Raw genomic sequence first — 19,326 nt, 5'->3', positions numbered from 1 at the left:
TACCGGTTCTGGTGTAATGTGCATCCATACAAGTACTGTGCGTCAACGCCACCCTGCGCCGGTGACAGCCAAGGCCATCAGCACTGCAGGAGCAGGCATCGTGTCGTTTTCATTGCGTGAGAGAAGTTTCTGTGCAGGTTAGCTATCTTATCGGCAACTTCAGTGAACTTCTGCGATAAGCTAGCTATGATGTCACGCCGTTTCGAGATTACGATGTTAGTAATCGTGTCAGCTCGTGATGTAATCTGTTTGCAACGATGGGCGCTGCTCTGTGCCTACTGATTAAATGATATCCTCTTTCACGGGCAGCCTAGAGGCTGCCAGGTCCTAAAAAGAATTCATGAGAAGGTGCAAGTTCATAAAGTAAAGTAGCGGCGTTATAGCAATTCTGCATTTCTCGCTGCACTTCCTTGTCTACGCTTGCGATATCCCGTGAAGACCTGTAAGTATGAGGTGATTGTCCATAATTGCGCTACTTGATGAGTATATCGCGGAACCATCTTCGCTCCCAGCCGCTGGATTTGGTGGGTGTGTCTAGACCTCAAGCCTAGCTCAGAAACTGGAGCGGGATTGCCCTATAGCGTTCTGTCCCACATGCGCTATCGTCAGGGGTCCGGATGAAACGTGGGGATGCTTCTTAGCGCGCACCTCACGTCACAACATCGAATTTTGAACATAGTGTCATCTCGACCATGATCCGAGACCGAGTCATCATCAATCATGAGAATACTTGCCTTCTTATCAGTTCTAGGCTGTGCATCTGCACTTGTATATGAACAAGTGGCCTTCGACAGCGCGCAAGTATGCTTCTGGGGCTTCGTCCCCCCGGATCTTACCTGTCCAGTCTTGAAGCATCATGTCCTCAGCCAGGATGTTCTCGGAGGCAACGACACAGCGCTCTACCGTTGGAAAGGCGGTGATCAATGCGAAGATGGTATCTGTCTATATTGGAACCGTGGGTTCGCCGGCGGTCGGGGTATCGCGGTGCTAACAGGGGCCGACCAAATGCAACCAGTCAAGGCAGCAGGTGACATCCTGCTTTCACTGCAAATATCGCTAGCAGACTCTAGCAATCTGCCATATCACACGGCCGAAGTCACGGGGAGAGAATCAGGCATTATCGCAGACAAGAAATTGGCTCGTGGAGATCCGATAATGGGCTATCCTCCTGTCCTCCTGGTGCATCAATCTTTCTACGAGGAGTTGCCTCTTGAGAAGCAGCAGAGCCTCCTGGACCTCGCAATAGATTCATTGCCGCCACCAACCAGCGACATGCTCATAAGTGAATTATCACACATTCCAACAGAGAACCGAGGACTATCCACTCTGTCTAAGAAGGCCTTTCTACTCGATTTGGGTGGAGCGGATGGTCGGGGACACCACTACGGCAGCTTTCCGGAGGTCTCTCGCTTGAATCATAACTGCCGTCCTAACGCAGCCTTTTACGTTGATCCTGTTACCTTGATGCATATTACCACTGCTGCAAGGACTATCGGTCCCGGGGACGAGATCAACATCAGCTACCTAAATCCTCTCGCTCCGCATACAGAACGCCAGAGCCGCGCACAAGAGATTTGGGGCATTGAGTGTAAATGTTCGCAGTGCTCTCTTCCAACCGATGAGGTTGCAGAATCAGACTCACGCCTAAGCGAGATCAAATGGATCGAGGGTCAACTATCCGACTTTGACAGTCAGGAGGTGACGGTTGGCTTAATCTCATACTTACTACAACATCATGGCAATGAGAGGCTGGAGGCAAAGCTAGCTCGAGCATACACGCTCGCAGCTTTGAATATGAACTCGCTTGGTTATGAAAAGAGAGCCGCGAAATTTGCACAACTCGCAATCGATGCTGCCCTAATTGAGAACGGAGGCGGCTCATCCGACGCCAAGATGATGAAAGAGCTACTGGAAGGCCCTGAGGCACATTCGAGTTATCGAGTACGGGTGGATAGGGACAGGTGACCTTGCACATAAGCACAATATATGACCGTCTGTACGAATCGAGGCGACGAGACTGGTCCAACGTATTCATGTACGTAATAATGGAAAGTGCATAGATGTGTATAGAACTAATATCTAAGCTCCTCAATAATTTCAGGGGAGTTGATAAATGCACATCTCTCTCGCAGTTTCTGGGCACGAATATCCGGCGTCGAGAGAGGACCATCAATTGCTGATAAACCTTCATGTGGCCCTCCAGCAACGAAAATAAATGTTTCATTCCATTCAGGAAAGGCAGGTTTGAAGCCGGCAAAGGTATCATGACCCTTAAGCCCTGGCTTCCCTGTGCTAGCGAAAGTCGTCCAGGATCTAGAGCCACGATCACGGAGGCTGTAATCCGCTGGTGTGGGGTCAAATGGCCATCCACTTGTATTATAGTGTGACAGATTGCCAAAGATGTACGCAAACTCGGAGGTGTGAAACGGTCCCAGACCGGTCTGATCATAGAGATACTCTACAATAGGGTCTAAAATTGTTTGATTCCAGTCGTACAGGTAGACATCATTCCCGGCCTTTGCAATATTCTCAGCGTAGTATATTGGCTGGCATGTCATGAGAATATCACGGAAGATCCGAGCAGAGCGGAAGAACTCGCTTGACAAGTTTGCGGACTCATCTGCAGGGAAATCGGACGAAGGATACAAAGCCAGCAACTTGTCAACATTCGCTGTAGTCATAGTTGGAATGTAGTCTGAGACGAAATCATAGGTGTCCTCTGGCGTTGAAATGGTGAAGTCTGTGAAAAAGGTCACGTCGTCGTCACACCATCCAATCATGGTCGTGACATTGGCAAATCTCCCCTCTTCTATTAGCTTTGATGGTGCCGCAGGAAGAAAGTCTCCATCAACAACAGGAAGCCAAATATCTCCGATATTGTGGCCAATATCTGACTGATAAGTAGTCAATGATGCATTGAGTAATGTATCCATATCGAAATTCCGGAGGCAAGCTATGGTCTCTTGTGAGTGAAGGCTGCTCGTGTTACAACCAACATAATCAACCACAAGCTGCATAGCGTCGATAGTGAAATTGCCCGTAATACCAGGTTCAAGAGCTTGACTTTCACATATTCCCTGCTGAAAAGGGACAGGTTTGGTAGCACCATATGCCATTATTTGCATACCACAAGCGAGGCCTGGAATTTTTGAGTAACTGACACTGATCATGTAAACCGCAACACATACCTCCAGATGATTGCCCAAAGATGGTGATCTTTTCAGGATCGCCGCCAAAGTGTTCAATGTTATCTCGTACCCATTCAATGGCTAGACGCTGATCCCTCAGACCCGCATTCTCTGAGCCTTCGGCTTCAAGAGCGTCGGACTGGGCAAAGCCGAAAACTTGTATCTGAGTAAGGTTGTCTTCTTCCAAAGACAAGAAGCTTGGAAACTTACATCCTAGCCGATAGTTCATAGCCACATGGATCATGGGCAGTCCATTCTTCACAGACTCGAGAATCATACCATCCGGAGCTGTGGTGATTTCTCCGTTCTGTCCCGTCCAGAAGCTCCCTCCGTGGATCCATACCATGACGGGGAGCTTCGCTTCAGCGCAGACGCCTTTTGGCCGAGCCACGTTCAAGTTCAAACAGTCCTCTGAGACCTCGGTGACATTGCTCAAGCTGATTGGTAAAAACCATGGTCCTAATGCCTGAGGACAGGCCGGACCATACGAATGGCCTGGAATTGTGGTTCCTGGGCTCGGGATGTGTGGTATCGGCGGTTTAAATCGATTCATGCCGCCAGTGTCCTCAGCATATGGGATGTTCAAGAAAATCTCAATGCCATTGCGGTTCAGTCCCTTGTACGTCACTCCATGCCCCGCGTCCACGACAGTTGGAGAAGCAATGGCAGCGCTGTTGCACAGCGCCACTGTGAGAAGTTGAATCGCTCTCATTGCAAGACAATGCAAGAAGACTGTCACAATTGAGATGACCTTGGGCAACTGGGCGATCTTCAGATTTTATTCTACAGAAGACGTAAGCACCGAGGACTCCGTGGGGCTGCAAATCCTTCACGAATATGGAAGCGAACTGTCCATCCCCACCCTTGGCGATGCTCAATCTCAGGCCAGCCCTGCAGGCCAGGTAATGTTAGGTGGTCGTACGGAAGGATCACCCTGCAGCTAAACCCGACAAATTGGCATCCTATAAGATTAGTCAGACAAAAGCTGTGAGAAAAAGCAATTTCTCCTCCCCCCGCAAGTCTTTAGGCAATGGTCTAAGTTTTACTGCTAATTTTGAAGGCATAATTGAACACGGGGCAAGGTCTGCCTTCTGAACGACTGATCACTTCTTCAAACCACAAAGCCTCTCAAACTGCTTAAGGCCCCTTCTAGGTAGTTTCCTATCAATATAAATATGCCCATAGCCTTGATTCTAGTACGTTACGCCTCTACGTCAGCCTTTCTTGGATTTGTCGATATCTCGACCTCTCTCTATGCTAGTAAGGTATCCTTGTGAAGGGTGTTCTTGTTTTGAAGTTCCAGGTCCTGGTTTATTTCCTGTCCTTGTGATGCTTCTACTCCTAGCCTTTTGCCTCTTCTCATCTCCTGGAATAAGAGAAGTCTGATTACAATTACTGCAAGTATCGCAGCTAGGGCGAAGCCAAATGTGGCAGGAAAGCCGTAGCCTGGCGCATACAATCAGTCAAAAAGTCTTCGCGGCGGTGGACCGTATTATCGACAGTCCTGCATTACGACGTGTACTTACGGAAGGTGGGAGCCATTGTCTGCGGAAAGATGACGATAGGTAGCCAGGCATCAACGGCGTACTGCATACCGTTCATGCTACTGATGACCAGAGCACGCTCTTCGTTATCTCCAGCACAAACTTCGTTGGCCCAGGTATAACTTGCCGCATGTGTAAGTTTCGCTTCTGTCATGATCTTGTTTGATACAGGAAAGAGTATTTGGGCCAGACTTACAAAACAGCGGTAACCAAGTGCAAGCTACTAGTCAAGAATGCGAACTCTTTCAATGGTATGCTTGATGGCCAGACGGCTAAGATGCCGTTCGGCAGAAGTGTGAGAATCTGCTCAACCTTAGACTAGGGTTTACGTCGAAATAGGAGAAAGTTATAGCTCACTAATGGCCCGATAATAAATGCGAATCGACTACCCGTGAAGTCTGACAAGAAGCCCCATAGAACAATGCAGGATGCACTGATGAGTTTCGAACCCGTCGGAATCACATTCCTATCAACAACAGAGAACTTCTCAGATTTCAGCCAGATGCCGAAGTAGCCGTTTGCCTGGCAGGACTCGCCATAGACCTAAAGAGTCAAATGGGCACGCGACTTTCAAATGAGAGGCTCGTGCTTACGATATACGCAAATACAAACGCGTACCAGCGCCATTTGGTAAGGACGCGTTTGATAGTTTGGAAGTTAACTCCGGCAGGCTTGGCTTTGCCTGCTTTTTGAACTCGATCAATTGCCAGCTCGCACTCTCGAGTAGTAAGAAACCGTGACTTCGTTGTATAAGGGGTGTCTGGGAGGATAAGAAAGGTCGCCAATCCCACTGGAACGGTCATACACTAGAGGTATCAATTAATAAAGGGAGTGAAGGGTGTCCCGAGCTCACATTCACGTACGCCACATACGATGTAAAGCCATCGCCATCCGGTTAGGCCATGGACACCGTCTAAGTTTTTGTACACGGCGGCTTGCAAATAACCGCCGAAAGCCGATCCTAGCGGTGCCGTCATATGGAAAATAGCAGTACGCTTTGCGAGTTCTGTCTTTGTATACCAGCTGCCCAGAATGTATAACAGGACTGGGAAAAAAGAGCTTTCGAAGAATCCAACCAGAAAACGAAAAGCATAGAGTTGTCCAACATTGTGGGTCCCTGCCTGCGCGAAAGTAAAGATACCCTGATATTCTAGCATTTAGCATGTCTCATCAAAAGGACGAGAGATGGGAGTAGCATCGAGATGAGCTTACCCAGGCCGCTTCCGAGAAAGCAAGCCACAAACTTGGCCGAATCTTTTGCACAATAAGTGTGCTTGGAATTTGCATCACGGCGTACGCACATGTGTACGCTGTTTGAGCATAGGTATATTCGTTCCCATACATACCAAGGTCCTCCTGCATTCCAGATACATAGGCATTGGCAAGGTTTCCTTGATCAAGATACTTCATAAAAAACCAAGACAACCGATTGTCAGAATCGACCAATCCAATTTTCGAAGCAACTTTCGTTCTTCTGGAGATTTTAGGTGTGTGTCTGTATCCCAAATAAAAGATCGAAAAGACCGTTTAGGAGAAGGGTTTTGAACTCGGCTAGTTTCCATTATCACCGAGATATTTTTCTGGTTTGAAGTCTATGATATGGTCTGAACGAAATTGTTTACTGAGAAATGCAAAGCTCTTAGTTGGTCGTGACGGAACGGGTTGTCAAGTCTTGAAAATTTTACTGAGGGGCAACTCGACTATGCTCCATGTGATTCGCATCTCCGCGGTGGGGGTTACGATATGTTCGGTTTGCACATACTTGACTAGAATTGGATAATAGCCAGTGAGTCGGTCAAGGCGCGAGAGACTGGGGGTATGACGAGCTCCCCCCCACCACTTTCTATCACTCGTATCCCTATGATGGTATCCTATCAGCAGTATTACTACACGTGAAACTTATCTTCATACTACATGGTGCTTTTATTTCAAGATCAAGAAGCAATTAAGTGGGATCAATCTTCATAATTGACAACTGTCGAAAATATTAGGATATCTCTCGAAGTGGATTTGCTCAAACCCAGCTCTACCATTCTGCAATGTCTAATTGCAGTCGTGAATCGTCGCAAGTGACTAATATTTGTTTGTCTTTATCGTCGAAGGTATTTGAAAAACTTTAGCTGTGAATCCGTTTCAGTCCGGTAAATACACCTCGTACGTGGCTACTATTAGAGCTAGGCAATGACGAACACAATCAGACCAACAGTTTGCCGTTCTAGAAAGGTTACCATGTAATCATGGCGTATATACTCGCACTATTTTTATCCGACGTAATACTAACTTAGAATGTTATCTTGGTTCTCACTGGAGACATCTGCTGAATGGGACAGCTACGATACCCTGCTTAGATAGGATGGCAAGACTACAGTCCGCATATCCGATAAAGCCATTACATGAATTCAAGCAAATCTTTGGAATATCTAGCATGCGTCCCACTTGTCCTAGCATTGCTTTCTATTAAAAGCGGTCGTGGAGCGCTGCAGCCTTTTCAAGGAAACGCCGAATGTCGGATGCCGAAGCATCGCGAAAGCAGACATATCGATATGTGATAAATTTATTGCAAGTATCTAAGTCTACTGCAGTTGCTGTGACCTCACTCCCCATGCCTTATGAGGCTAACAAAGACATGTGGGTCTTCTCGGTTCTCTGTTACTGTGCCGAAGCCAGAACTACATGTCGGCATGTCGGCATGTCGGCATTCAACTTCGGCATTGCCTGTTTCCTAAAGAAGATGAAACTATAGCATTCCATACTGATTAATCGGTGGTGATGCCATAAAACCGAGAACATGTGAGTCCGAAGTTGATCAATAGCTGACTGAAAGCTATGGAAGGCCTTTCGAGTTTGGCGCCGAATCGGCTGTTTTCAAGGTAGATGAAAGCTAAACGAGGAACCTTGATATATATATATATATAGACAATAGCTGTCCGATGGGATGTCGTCAAATGTCTCACTAAATCTCTTACAGCAGATGCTTCATTGCCCTTATCACCAGTGAGCTCATATCCCACAAGGTCATCGCGCACAGGGCATTGATTTCAAAGAGGGAGCTTTACCCGAACTTTGACAGGTTTCCGACAGGGATTCAACCTTAAAATTGCGGCTGCCGAATCGGGGTGTGATTTGTTGGATTACACGACAATTGGCGAGATGGAGGATCGCCAATCGTCATTTCCGAAAACGGGGGTGCTTATGCCAATAGCCCACCGTATTCGTTCTCGTACTTCACGATGATGCTCTACAGGTCGAAACACGTGAGGTGTTAATGTTGTGATGATTTATTTACCTTCTCATTCGAGCCGGCGGTTTTCCTTTGCCTAACTTTAATCGTCGGTTTGTTATCCTTCGACAGCCCTTGTGTAAGCTGTGGGACAGGATTGCCCAGTGTGACAATGCACGCGTTACAGCGCGTTCAACAGGCAGCTACTGCCGTTGGCATATTGGGATTGCTCAGCCCGATCGCAGTGGCCGCAAGCTACGTTTGCGACACCATCGCCTCGACAACCAATATTGAGCTCGAGACGCCGTTCACAATCCAATGGACAACTGAACAAAGTCACTACTGGTCCAGCGCGTGCTCTAACCTACACCCTTCCTGTATACTATACCCCGAAACAGCGGATGAGGTCTCGGCTATCGTGCGAGTCTTAAATAACAGCACAGAGAAGTTCGCGATCAAGTCCGGTGGCCACAATCCGAACCTGTACTATTCCAGCATTGAGGGTGGACCCCTTCTCTCCACCGCCAAACTGAATGAGGTGCTGCTCGATCCAACCACACAGACAGTGCGTGTCGGCCCAGGAAATAGGTGGAACGATGTAGCAACGGCACTAGATGGAACCGGCTTCAGCGCTGTTGGTGGCCGACTAGGTGTTGTCGGTGTTGGAGGATATCTACTTGGTGGTGGACTGAGCTTCATGTCCACAGAATACGGATGGGCGACGGATTCAGTCTTAGCGTTCGACGTTGTCTTCGCGAACGGAAGCATTGCCACAGTCACTGCAGACAACCATCCGGATCTGTTCGTGTCAATGCGCGGCGGTGGTAACGCCTTCGGTATCGTCACGGCATTTACACTGCAGGCCTACCCACAGGGCGATGTCTGGGGCGGCAACATTATTTTCTCGTCGGATGAAGGCAGTAATGCCAAAGTCCTCGCGGCGCTGAACAACTTCGCTCTCGACTACCCGGACGAGAAGGCTGCCATCATTGCCACCGCTGAGGTCACTCTGCAAGGTCTGCTTCCTTTATGGGTGGTGTACTTCTACTACAATGCACCAAAACCGCCAGCCGGTGTCTTCGATGAGTTCCTAGCTATTACGGCACTGCTCAACACGTGCAAGACGCGATCGTATGCAGACTTGCTATACACTAATGGCCAGGCCGGTGGTCAAACAGGTGTGGTTCAGCTAGGTAGCGAGATGTCCTCACTTCCACAGGGTCCTGTCGATGGCGTTGGAAACCGGACCACGGCTGGTCTGCACGTTTTCCAGGAGTACTTCGACTACTGGCAGGAAGTGAGCAAAACACTCTTGGTTGTTCCGGGCATTCTTAGCAGTATTGCTTTCCAACCAATTCCTCGAGGCATGGCCCGCATAGCTAAAGAGAAAGGGGGCGATCTTCTTGACCTAGATGACACACTCGATCGTGTCATTTTAGAATTCACTATGAGCTTCACTTTGCAGACTGATACTCCGTACATGGAGTCAAAAATGGAAGAGATGTACGGCGGTATACGGGAGAGGGTCTTGAACTTCACGGAGCAGGGTATTCTGCCGGAGTCATATCTGCCATTGTTCTACAATGATGCGTTTTACGAGCAGGAGTTCAGCGCAAGGCTGAGACCGGAGAACGCAGAACGTGCCCGGACTCTCCGACAAGAGGTTGACCCTGCTGACTTGTTTCTCAACAGGACAGGTGGTTTTAAGCTCTGAATCGAGGCTTTAGATTACTTGGTAGAGCTTATATTAAACGTCCGCTTTTTCAACACGGAGTCATCTCTTATGCCTCGCTATATGGAGCCACAAATACTGTGTGCGACGCACCAAAAGCACAAAGTAAACAGATCTGCAACCAGTTTCCGACGTCCACAGTACCGCACTCGAATATCAAGCACCTAAATACCGTTTCGCGCTTAGTGTATTCAGAATCCGCGATTTCCGTCTATACAACCACTCACGGGGCCGCCCTTTCCAAACATGCTTCGCATATCTCTTACTATGTCTTCTGGGCACTCCCACGCTGCAAAATGGCCCCCTTTCGCGTATTCACTTTCAAAAACGACTGGGCCCAGTGTCTGATTCCACAATTTCGGCAGCAAGATTGAGTCCTTCGCAAACCTTGCGATACCCATGGGCACGTCGACATATCTTTGCGAGGCCATAAATGCACCTGGACTGCTGTGCTCAATCGCGTAATATGCGTAGCCAGGTGCGACTGGACCCGCTGTTGAGAAGTAGTATATGCTCACCCAGGTCAAGATCTCGTCATCGTTCCAAGGGTAGTTATCAGTCCAGTCGTGCATCTTCTCATAAAGCCAAGCAAGTAGTCCGACAGGGCTATCTGTCAGGCTGTAGCCGATAGTCTGCGGTCTAGTAGAAAGCTGCTGATAATAGCCGTTTCCCTGCTTGAAGAAATTGGCAGTGTGCACAAGGCCTGCTTTTTCGAAATCGCTTAAAGGGGTAGTTTGGGCTTTGGCATATATCTCCGGGTGGGACTCCGCTGTCGGTTCGGCTGGTACGGCCGAGTTTGTATGGAAGGCTTTGCAGTGCTTGGGTCCATACCTTGAAGCGATATTTCGACCTATGAGACATCCCATATCACCGGCTTGGACGACTACACAATGCTTAGTAAGATGATTTAACCACGATAGAACATTCTCGCTTACCATATTGCTCGTATCCTATCGCTAGCATCAACTTGTGATATGCTTCTGCATGGTGATCAATTCGGAATCCTTTCTACAAGAAGTGAGAGGAGTATGAAACTATCGGAGAGGGTAAAACTCGCCTTTTTGCTACCCGAGGAGAATCCAAAATCGATCAAGCTAGGCGCTATAACGTGAAACGAGGGTGCCGGGGCTCTACCATTGACAAGAAGTGGTAGAATCTTAGTCACTTCGATGAAGCTACCAGGCCAGCCGTGAAGGAAGAGCAAAGAAATGGCCCCAGTAACGCTGCTCAGCTGGTGAACGAAATGTATCTGATAGCTGCCGAAACCCTCTATGTTGATGCCGGTAGTGAATTGTGGTAACTTATTTAGGGTTTCTTCAGCTTTTCGCCAATCGAATCCTTTGTGCCAATATGCAGCTAATCGCTTGACGTCTGCGAGAGGTGCTCCCCTGGACCACCGGTCACCAAATTCCAAGTCTGAAGTTTCTTCTGGCAAGTCTGTCAATGCAAGTTTTTGGTGCAAGCGTTGGAGCCTCTCCTCAACGATTTTGATTTTGAATGGCTTGATAGGAGGCATCTTGGGTATAAGAGCTTAGCGTAAGTTGAAGAAACGTAAGGGGTTATCGAATGCCTGGATCACTCGTGTCGTTCCTTTATTGTTGCGAAGATGTGCTAAATTTCTTCTTTCCATCTCATAGTACCTTCACGCTTTATATAATGTTCTGACGAATGCCCTATAGCTTGAAACACTTCTCTTGCATCATACTTTTGTGTGTGAACTTGAAGTCAGGCCAAGGCTACCCGGGCAATTTCATTGGCTCTAGCGTAAGAGCGGAACATGCAGCGCACTAACTTCTGCGCCTGGAATCCTTCCTCCCACCCATATCCATTCAGAGAGCATTATGCTGTCTAGTATTTTAGTTATGGCTTGTTTTCTAGCTTCACAAGAGCTGCAACGCAACTATCCATCCACCCAACATACGCTCGAAACACGCTCATTGGTCACCTTGCTTGAACATCCTCCAACTATAGAAGCCATTCCACGGAAAGCCTAGTAGTTATCCCAATCCTCTTGTTCTTTAACATGTTCTTATTTTTCTACGTAGTGTTCTTTCGTAAAGTGCTTGCTCTTCTGATACATCTTCTAGAACAACCTCGTCATCGCAGGATCTGCCGCTGCGCATCTCTGTATTCTATGAACGAGTTGACTTGCGAAGTCAGCTGAAATATTGCGTTGCCAAGTAGATCATAGTTAGTAGAAATGTTTTTGCTGACATTGATAGGAGTACTCTCGGTAGGTGCTGGACTGGTTTTTGCGCGACTGATACATAAATTTTCTAGCATAGCACGTCCGGCCTGGAGATGAACTCCAACCTGGCTATCAAGACCTAAGAGAAACTCGATGAGGCTAAAGACGACGCTGGCTAACACAGCAAGCTCCAAGCTCTGAGGTGATGAAGTAAGCCGGGCGTGAAGTGCTTGGATGGCTAATCCGTATTGGCGAATTGCGAAAGGGGTTACTGAGCACGCTCCCTGTAGGGCAGGATGGTACCGACTGCTGGTGAGGGACCCGATCGCTAGGGCGGCATGATGCAAGGCGGGCTCGGCAAGCGTAGCCTGAAGAATTATGTTCCCCCATACTGGCAGCTCAAAATAGAGAGAGAACTCTCGCACACATACAACTTCGAAGTACTCCATGTGTGCTTGCTCATCGTCTAATAGAGGCTTGGCATAGGGGTGTTGAGCATTGCGAATCGGCGGTGGCACTTTATCCATTGGTGGCGACGAATTAAAATCACATTGCCAATTTGCCTTAATGCATGTTGAACATTGCGGCCTGGCCTCGTCGCATTTCTTCCGCCGGATCCTGCAGCTGGATGAGCAGGAACATTTGACTAGGAACAAGCGATGCCACTTACTTGCACGTCAAACACCCCGTCTTGACTTTACGTACCCCCCTAGCACCATACCGTGACTTTTTCACTTTCGGGAGATAATTGCTTTGTTGGCTCATATCAGAACAGGCTGCTATATTCCTCTACAAGGTGGAAGGACGAGGTTGAATCACGTTTCGGGAGACACGCAGACGAAGGATTCGAGAAGACCAAGGCACGCCATAGCCCTTCATGATTGGCCGAAGCGTAAGTTGAATCACACTAACGTCGAAGTAGTGGGTCCCTTCTCAAACGGGGTTATCAACACTTTGCGGCAGCGTTAAAATCTATAACAAACACTCAATATCATCAAGGTGGAGATCCTCTCACGTGTCAGCAAGCAATTGTACAAAGCTCAACATTTCACTAAAAGTTAGCTTTGTGACACTCTACCTTTCAACAATGATATCTAGGGTTGCCTAGAATGGGTTCTTTGGCCCCAAACCCATTCTGCTGAAGAATTCCTGCAATAGCCTTAGAGTAGCAAGTGATATTCAAGAACCGATGAGCCTTAGTTCTGAGCTGTAGTATTACTGGTTGAAAGACGTCGTAGTGCTATCAACATTTGATGCCGCCACTCACCTCAATTTGGTATCACCCTTAGCAGAAGATTGAGGCTGAATGCGTAGGCTGAGCTTTCTTCTGTACAGCACGAACAACTATAACACAAAACTCACATGATTTGGCTATCGTCAAGCACATGCAAAGACCTTGAGAAACCTATTCCAAAGAGATCAGCTAAAACAACCTAGCAGACAAAAAGCAACTGCGACTCAGGGTTGGGCGACAGACGGCAGAGGTGAAACGTGTTTCGCAGATGCAGATTGACGATCAAGCCACATCGGAGTTGTTGACCCGGAAAGGTGGCTTTGAAGGGCCAAAGAAAATTGTCCTTTCTAAATCGCATTTTCACCATTGGCTATGGCCAAGACACTCGGCAACGGGGCGTCAAGTGAAGGCGTCTCGGTCCATCATCGGAGCAGGGTCTCCACAATTTCCCACCCATGGCGGTTGAAGCGGCCAGCACGGCATCCGGCACGTGGCGGGCAATCTCCGGCAGCCGGGATTTGCAGAGCTTGTCTATGACGCCATGGCTCCGGCCCCGTGACAGCCGCTGTCTTGGCTACTGTTCGTTTTCATGTTCGCTATGCTCTCGTCGACTTCTACTCCGTGTGCATTGCCGGCCGGTTCCAAGGACCCGACACTGCCCCGTCTTATCCCGTGGCAGAAGTGCAGTCATTTTGGCGTATGCATTGCAATTACTCGTGCTCTCCCTCTTCTCTCATCTCACGTAATCGGTTGCGGAGCGCCTCGGCCCCGTAATGTCCCGGGTGCGTGCGGTTTAAAACGGCGGGGAGGAGAAGGTTTATGGAGGGTGGGCGACGATGATCATTCCCGCGACGGGCAACCACAAGAGCACCAATCGAATAGCCCACCGCTAAGTTTCCAGATGGGGGGAGGCGGCACACGCAATCTAAGCTGGGGGCCTGACTGGTGAGGATGCGAGCCGAATGGGCGGTCTAGAGCTCGTGCGCCCAAATTCAAATCGCGCGGATACGCACCTCGCGTTACCTGCTTGGTACGAACGCGATCAACATTGCCCAGCATGTAGCTTATCTGAGAAGCTTAGATCTGGATATGCCGAGCCAGAAGGCATGCAATCCGTCCCGCAGCGCACCAACCTCCTGCCCGAAGAAGCAGCAGCAACATCAAATACCCTAGCAAGATACTTTGTCAAGTGATGCCCCGCCACTCGCTTGCACTGGTTAGACAGCAAAGACGAGCGGCCGACTGGCACAAAGAGCTGTATAGCCCCCGCCAGCAGGCCTAGGAGCTTGACGACGGCCCAGCCGCGTGGTAAGAGTGTAATTATTTTTGGCGTCGCCGATATTGCAACGATATTACGGATGGGGGACGAAAGCTCGAGAATGCTTCTCGGTTGGTGGGATTGTTACTGTGAAAGCACTATCGGGATTGCGGAGGGGGTGGGGTTGGAGTAAACCGGAGGTCCCTGAGTCGTGCCGAAAAGACCCTTGAGCCTTCTTCGTCCGCTGTTCTCGCGCCCCTCCATCCGACACAAGGCTCGACTCGGGAGACATGTCAAGATACGGTGGGATACTTAACGGCCGCTTCACCGCCCGAGGAGGGTTGAAGAGGGGGCTGACTCATGAGGCTTGTTCACGTAGACGATATGCGACTGTAGATGTCTTGTCCAGTCGTCTAACGGACAAGGAAGACGCTATCCGGACAGTCCCACAGACAGGCCTAAGGCAACGTTGGCGTAATGTTGGCGGATAGCCTCCGAGGCCCTTCTACTGGCGTCGAGACTCTAGACGGTAGCCGGGCGAGCGCTGAGAAGTGTCACCATCCAGCCTGCCGGCAACAGACTCCTTCTCACGACTCAGATCACAGGGCGATCGCGGGGTACTGACCCTGAAAACTGACCCGTGGCACCGCTGGAACAGCACGCGGCATGAGGCACTTGCGGGGATCGACCGCCCACCCTACTCATTCGCTTGCACCACACGCGAAAAGGGATCGGCCCTCTTCAGCGACTCGGGGCTTGAATATGTGCGACGAACCACCGCACGGTCAGGAAGCGTGACATGTTCGGGGCTTATTGCCATGTCTTGCTTGTCTCGGTAGTCAATAGCAAGATGGTGTCGTCAACGCAGGGTCTAAAGGACAGTAGACACCCTGCACTTGACATTCCCGAGCAGGTCCGTGAATACCGGCGTGCTCAGCTGACATGTCGTGAGAATCACTTACATCCAGGAGAGAGATCTATTTAAGGATGCCAGTTCTTCACGATACATGAGATCCGTGGAGGAGCCCCACAGATGAAACAGGATTTATATTGCGAAAGCGATGGCATTGCGTAGTCCGCTTTGGTGCTCTGGGACGGCAATCTGCTGTCTAGAGGTCATGTTGGCCTTGCAATTAGTGTCACGAGTCAATGTCGTGACATTAAACTGCCGCCTAGGTCAGTGGCCGGGATGCCGGGTCTAAGTGGATGACCCGTTTCGGGAGCGAGGGGGTCATCCGCACATGCTTCGGGAATTGTCATGCGCTTCTGAGCTCTAAGCTTTAATGCCTATTTCGCGAGTGTGCGTGCGTGGCCTGCGGCTGGCAATGATATGATACATCGTAATGACTTGGGGACGGTTGGTCAATTGATCTTGGGCTTCCTCATGTCATGTGAATACGTGCACTTGTGCGGCGCTCGCAGTGTTAGGCATTGGCAGTGAATGGGAGACGTGGATGCTGACAAAGGTCGACTGACACTCATCACCACCTTACATGACAATCACCTTGATGCGTTTCTTGGACGGCCGAGAGAGCCTCAAAGGACCGATACTTGGCTGTACTGTACTACAGTCTTGAAGTGGATGACTGTACCTTGGGTTGTAGTATGGTCAGCTCTGCAGAATAGGGGACGTTGCAAAGCCCCGAGGGAATGGTCGCTCTTGAGGTTTCGGTCCATAACGGGCTTGGTCGGTCGCTACTGCTGCTGTGAGGGTGATGTGCATGGCGCGTACTGTAAGGTAGATAAGAATGGGTTCCGTCAATCCGTCAGCCATCAGCCCTATACCTGCATGCTGCGTATCCTACGTATCCAGTGCCCCGAGGATCCGTAAACTGGGCACTGTGGGCACCATGGAGGCATCCTATGGAGCACATTTGCATCGTTCGAGTGGTCGCCGGGCGTCGTTTTGAACGGCCTCATCGCGATGCGATAGTACGACTCTGGCAGCAACTTTGTGTAACGCAGAGGTTGGGCCTCAGGCGCATGTTGAGGCTCTGAGAGGGACCACGTATGTCTAGGCCAAATGTGCTGAACGAGGCTCTCGCGGGGTTGAAATACGGGAGAGGCATTAGCTACGTGGAGAGAAGCGGGAGACATGGTGGCATGGGAAGTGGCCGGGAGCGGGTGATTAAGTGTGTGTGTCTTATTGCAAGTGAGAATGCAATGCAGAGTGTCCATGTATGTACTGTACAAGCCTCGCACCCTTTCATGATCCTCACGTTAGCTACACCGACGGTTTGTCCCCCATGTGCCCAGATATGTAACTCTACCAGAGTCAGGAAGCCCACACGGGATGCGGGATTTGCTCACTCTGTTCGCCCGCCTCGTTCATGTCCGGCACGTACGCAGCAGACTGCGAAAGCGGACAACGTAGACTAAAGAAAGCGCGAATCAATAATCATATTCAGCTCCCGGCCCGACCAGGAGCCAGACCAGCAGGACAATCTAAAAAGGGAAACCAAGATAGATATATTGATTCATCCTCCCCCACAGCTGAACTGGGGCAGGGTAAGCTATTGAGATCCAGACTTCAATTCTGTAGCGTTTGCGACACCTCAAATCAACTTGAGCGCTCTGTCCATCTGCGACATTCAGACTGTTGACAAGGTGCAACTTCGGCGAACCAATTCTATATATCACCCCAGCTTGGTCCTACCAACTGATCTCCATCCGGGCCATTTCAGTACGAACGGACGCTGTTGTGTCAAAAAGTTTCTTGTCAAACGTGACATCTGTCAAACTGGAGAGACACCAACAAAGTTAATTACCCCAAGCCATTGAAAAAGAGCGGGAATTCAAGGGTATTGTTTTTGGAGACACTGTTACGATCCCGCCCAGATCCTCCCACACGAGCTTCGTATTCCCTCGTCAGCATTGCCCGGCCGCAGCAGCCAGCATAATAAAAGGACACGAAGCAAACAATACGATCGTCACCAACATAATTCCTACAGCATCTCCCACAAGACGCTGGCCACAAATACAAGCAGACAGCGTAACAACAACTGCATCATAATTGCATCCTTCCGCGAAACAATCTCACCGCCACGCCCTCAGACGGAATACAGGGTTCGCTGCATCGCATTGCAAAACGGCAGAGCATCAATTGCATCATAGGTCCTACCCTTGCGGCAGTACCTAGGCAGCGTATTCCCTGACAGCTGATCACCCGTCATCAGCGGTCCTCCTTCAGGCAAAACGCCACACCGCCCTGTCGGTCTCAGCGGCCTGATCCAGCAGTGATTACCACGGAAGTCCCCACAAACCCTGATTTTGCGCGGTCGATTGCCGAGAAACACTTCCTTTTACGGCCATTGTTAAGGCTGTAGCAGTGGAGAGAGTTGCGAGGAGAATCACTGACAGCGGAGCAATCTCTGCTGCACTCATCGCGTCAGGATCGGATTGTTGCAATTGCATGTGCATAGACGGCGCCTTTTGCCCCTCGCTGCATCATTGACGCTGCATTGACGCTGCATCTGCCTGGGTGCCATTTCGTCTCTCAAGTTGTCACTGTTGTCTTGCGTTAGAGACAGCGGCAAATACACAAGCCACACCCTAACAGCATCAATCAAACCATCAGCTGTCTCAACACGGAGATAGACAGGCCTTTGTCTCACGGGAATAGGCACTGCATTGTGGCGAGTCATATTCTTAGCATTGGTTTTCCCATTGCAGCTGGACCCTGAACCCTGACGCCCTGAACCCAAGAGTGGGAGGGGACCCTGCAAGCAAGCAGACATCCACCCGCTGATTCCTCGGAAACCGCAAAATACCGGGAACCTGGAGCCAGACTTTCGGGGCAATAGCGTCATCGAACGGGCTGCTTTTTGGTGTGCGGTGGTGGCTGAAAAGGCCTGACGGCGACAAGAATCTTGGCCGCAACCGACCGACCCGACCGCCCGAGTCAGTGTCAGTGTCATTGTCCATTGACTGAAAGAAAGCACCATCTTTGTTATTTATTAGTCCTCGTGGTACCTCGCCGGCCTCGTCACGACTGCGATTTCGCTCCTGACGGTAAAATTGCTGCTTGCACTGCACGCAATCAAAACCAACAGACCTACAACACATCGATAATACATGTCAGCACTGGGCTGCACGACATAAATCCCAAGTCATCAAACATCGTCATCATCCTCCTCGGGAACATCCATCCTGCCGCAATAATTATTCGCGGTATTGTGCAGTGACAAATAGGCTGGACCGAATATCTCAACCACCGCGTTCTTCAGATCTGAAGAGCCGTACCTCGACCACTTATCGGGCACCATCTATTGACTTCCATTGGCTCCCGAACTTCAACCGCGCCTTTTGGCCTCTCTTCTGACTGAGGCGAATTGCATCAACCAACGAGGCAAAGTTTTGCTAGACAGCCCGCCCTCAACGTCGTTTTTTTATTTAACTACAGCATCAACCCGGTTGGGCCTTTATCTAGGTATCTGGGGCTTGGAAGTCGACCAGACCAGATCCTCATCCGGCGTACCAATAGTCACATCTCTGATCTTGCGGAGGTACACCGAGCCAATCCCCACGCGTGTATGATCCAAACACGCACAAGACAACTCACACACACACCTCCATCTCAATCAACCATCCGACCGAGGCTTGTATCGCCTGGTATCTCTACCCCGCGCCTTGAAACTGTTTGTTGCTCCTCCTGGCTGGCCTCATCCACGCCGACCCCGAGAAGCCCCGCGTTTTCCGCCTATCCTATCATAGGTATCCATCTCATAATCCTGGGACAGGTAACATTGCACCTGGCAGGCAGCACGCGGCACCTCCACCAGCCTCTCTAATTCCTTGTCTCAAGTCGAGTCACAAACAACAATCAACAGCAGCAGCCTGACAGACTTAATAAGAAGCTGCCAACTCCTATCCCGCTGACCGAAAGTCTTCTCCTCTTTCAGTCAGTCATCAACACCAACCCCATCACCGTCAAATCACTACGCTGGATTTGGTGAGATACAG

The 19,326-nt window shown here is 49.8% G+C and overlaps 1 protein-coding gene across 1 annotated transcript; it reads left to right on the top strand.

Annotated features, from left to right (window-relative positions):
• Positions 1-8,124: 8,124 nt before the first annotated feature.
• Positions 8,125-9,666, top strand: UCRPA7_8433 (putative fad binding domain-containing protein; the record flags this gene model as incomplete). The annotated part of the gene is made up of 1 exon (XM_007920946.1): positions 8,125-9,666. The coding sequence occupies one exon, from the start codon at positions 8,125-8,127 to the stop codon at positions 9,664-9,666; it is 1,542 nt and encodes a 513-aa protein (XP_007919137.1).
• Positions 9,667-19,326: the final 9,660 nt, after the last annotated feature.

The sequence above is a fragment of the Phaeoacremonium minimum genome, assembly GCF_000392275.1.
Source record: "Phaeoacremonium minimum UCRPA7 unplaced genomic scaffold PA7_03_scaffold_594, whole genome shotgun sequence".
Taxonomy (NCBI): Eukaryota; Fungi; Ascomycota; class Sordariomycetes; order Togniniales; family Togniniaceae; genus Phaeoacremonium; species Phaeoacremonium minimum.
The sequence above is the reverse complement of the archived record's forward strand: the minus strand, read 5'-3'. Positions and strand labels throughout refer to the sequence as shown.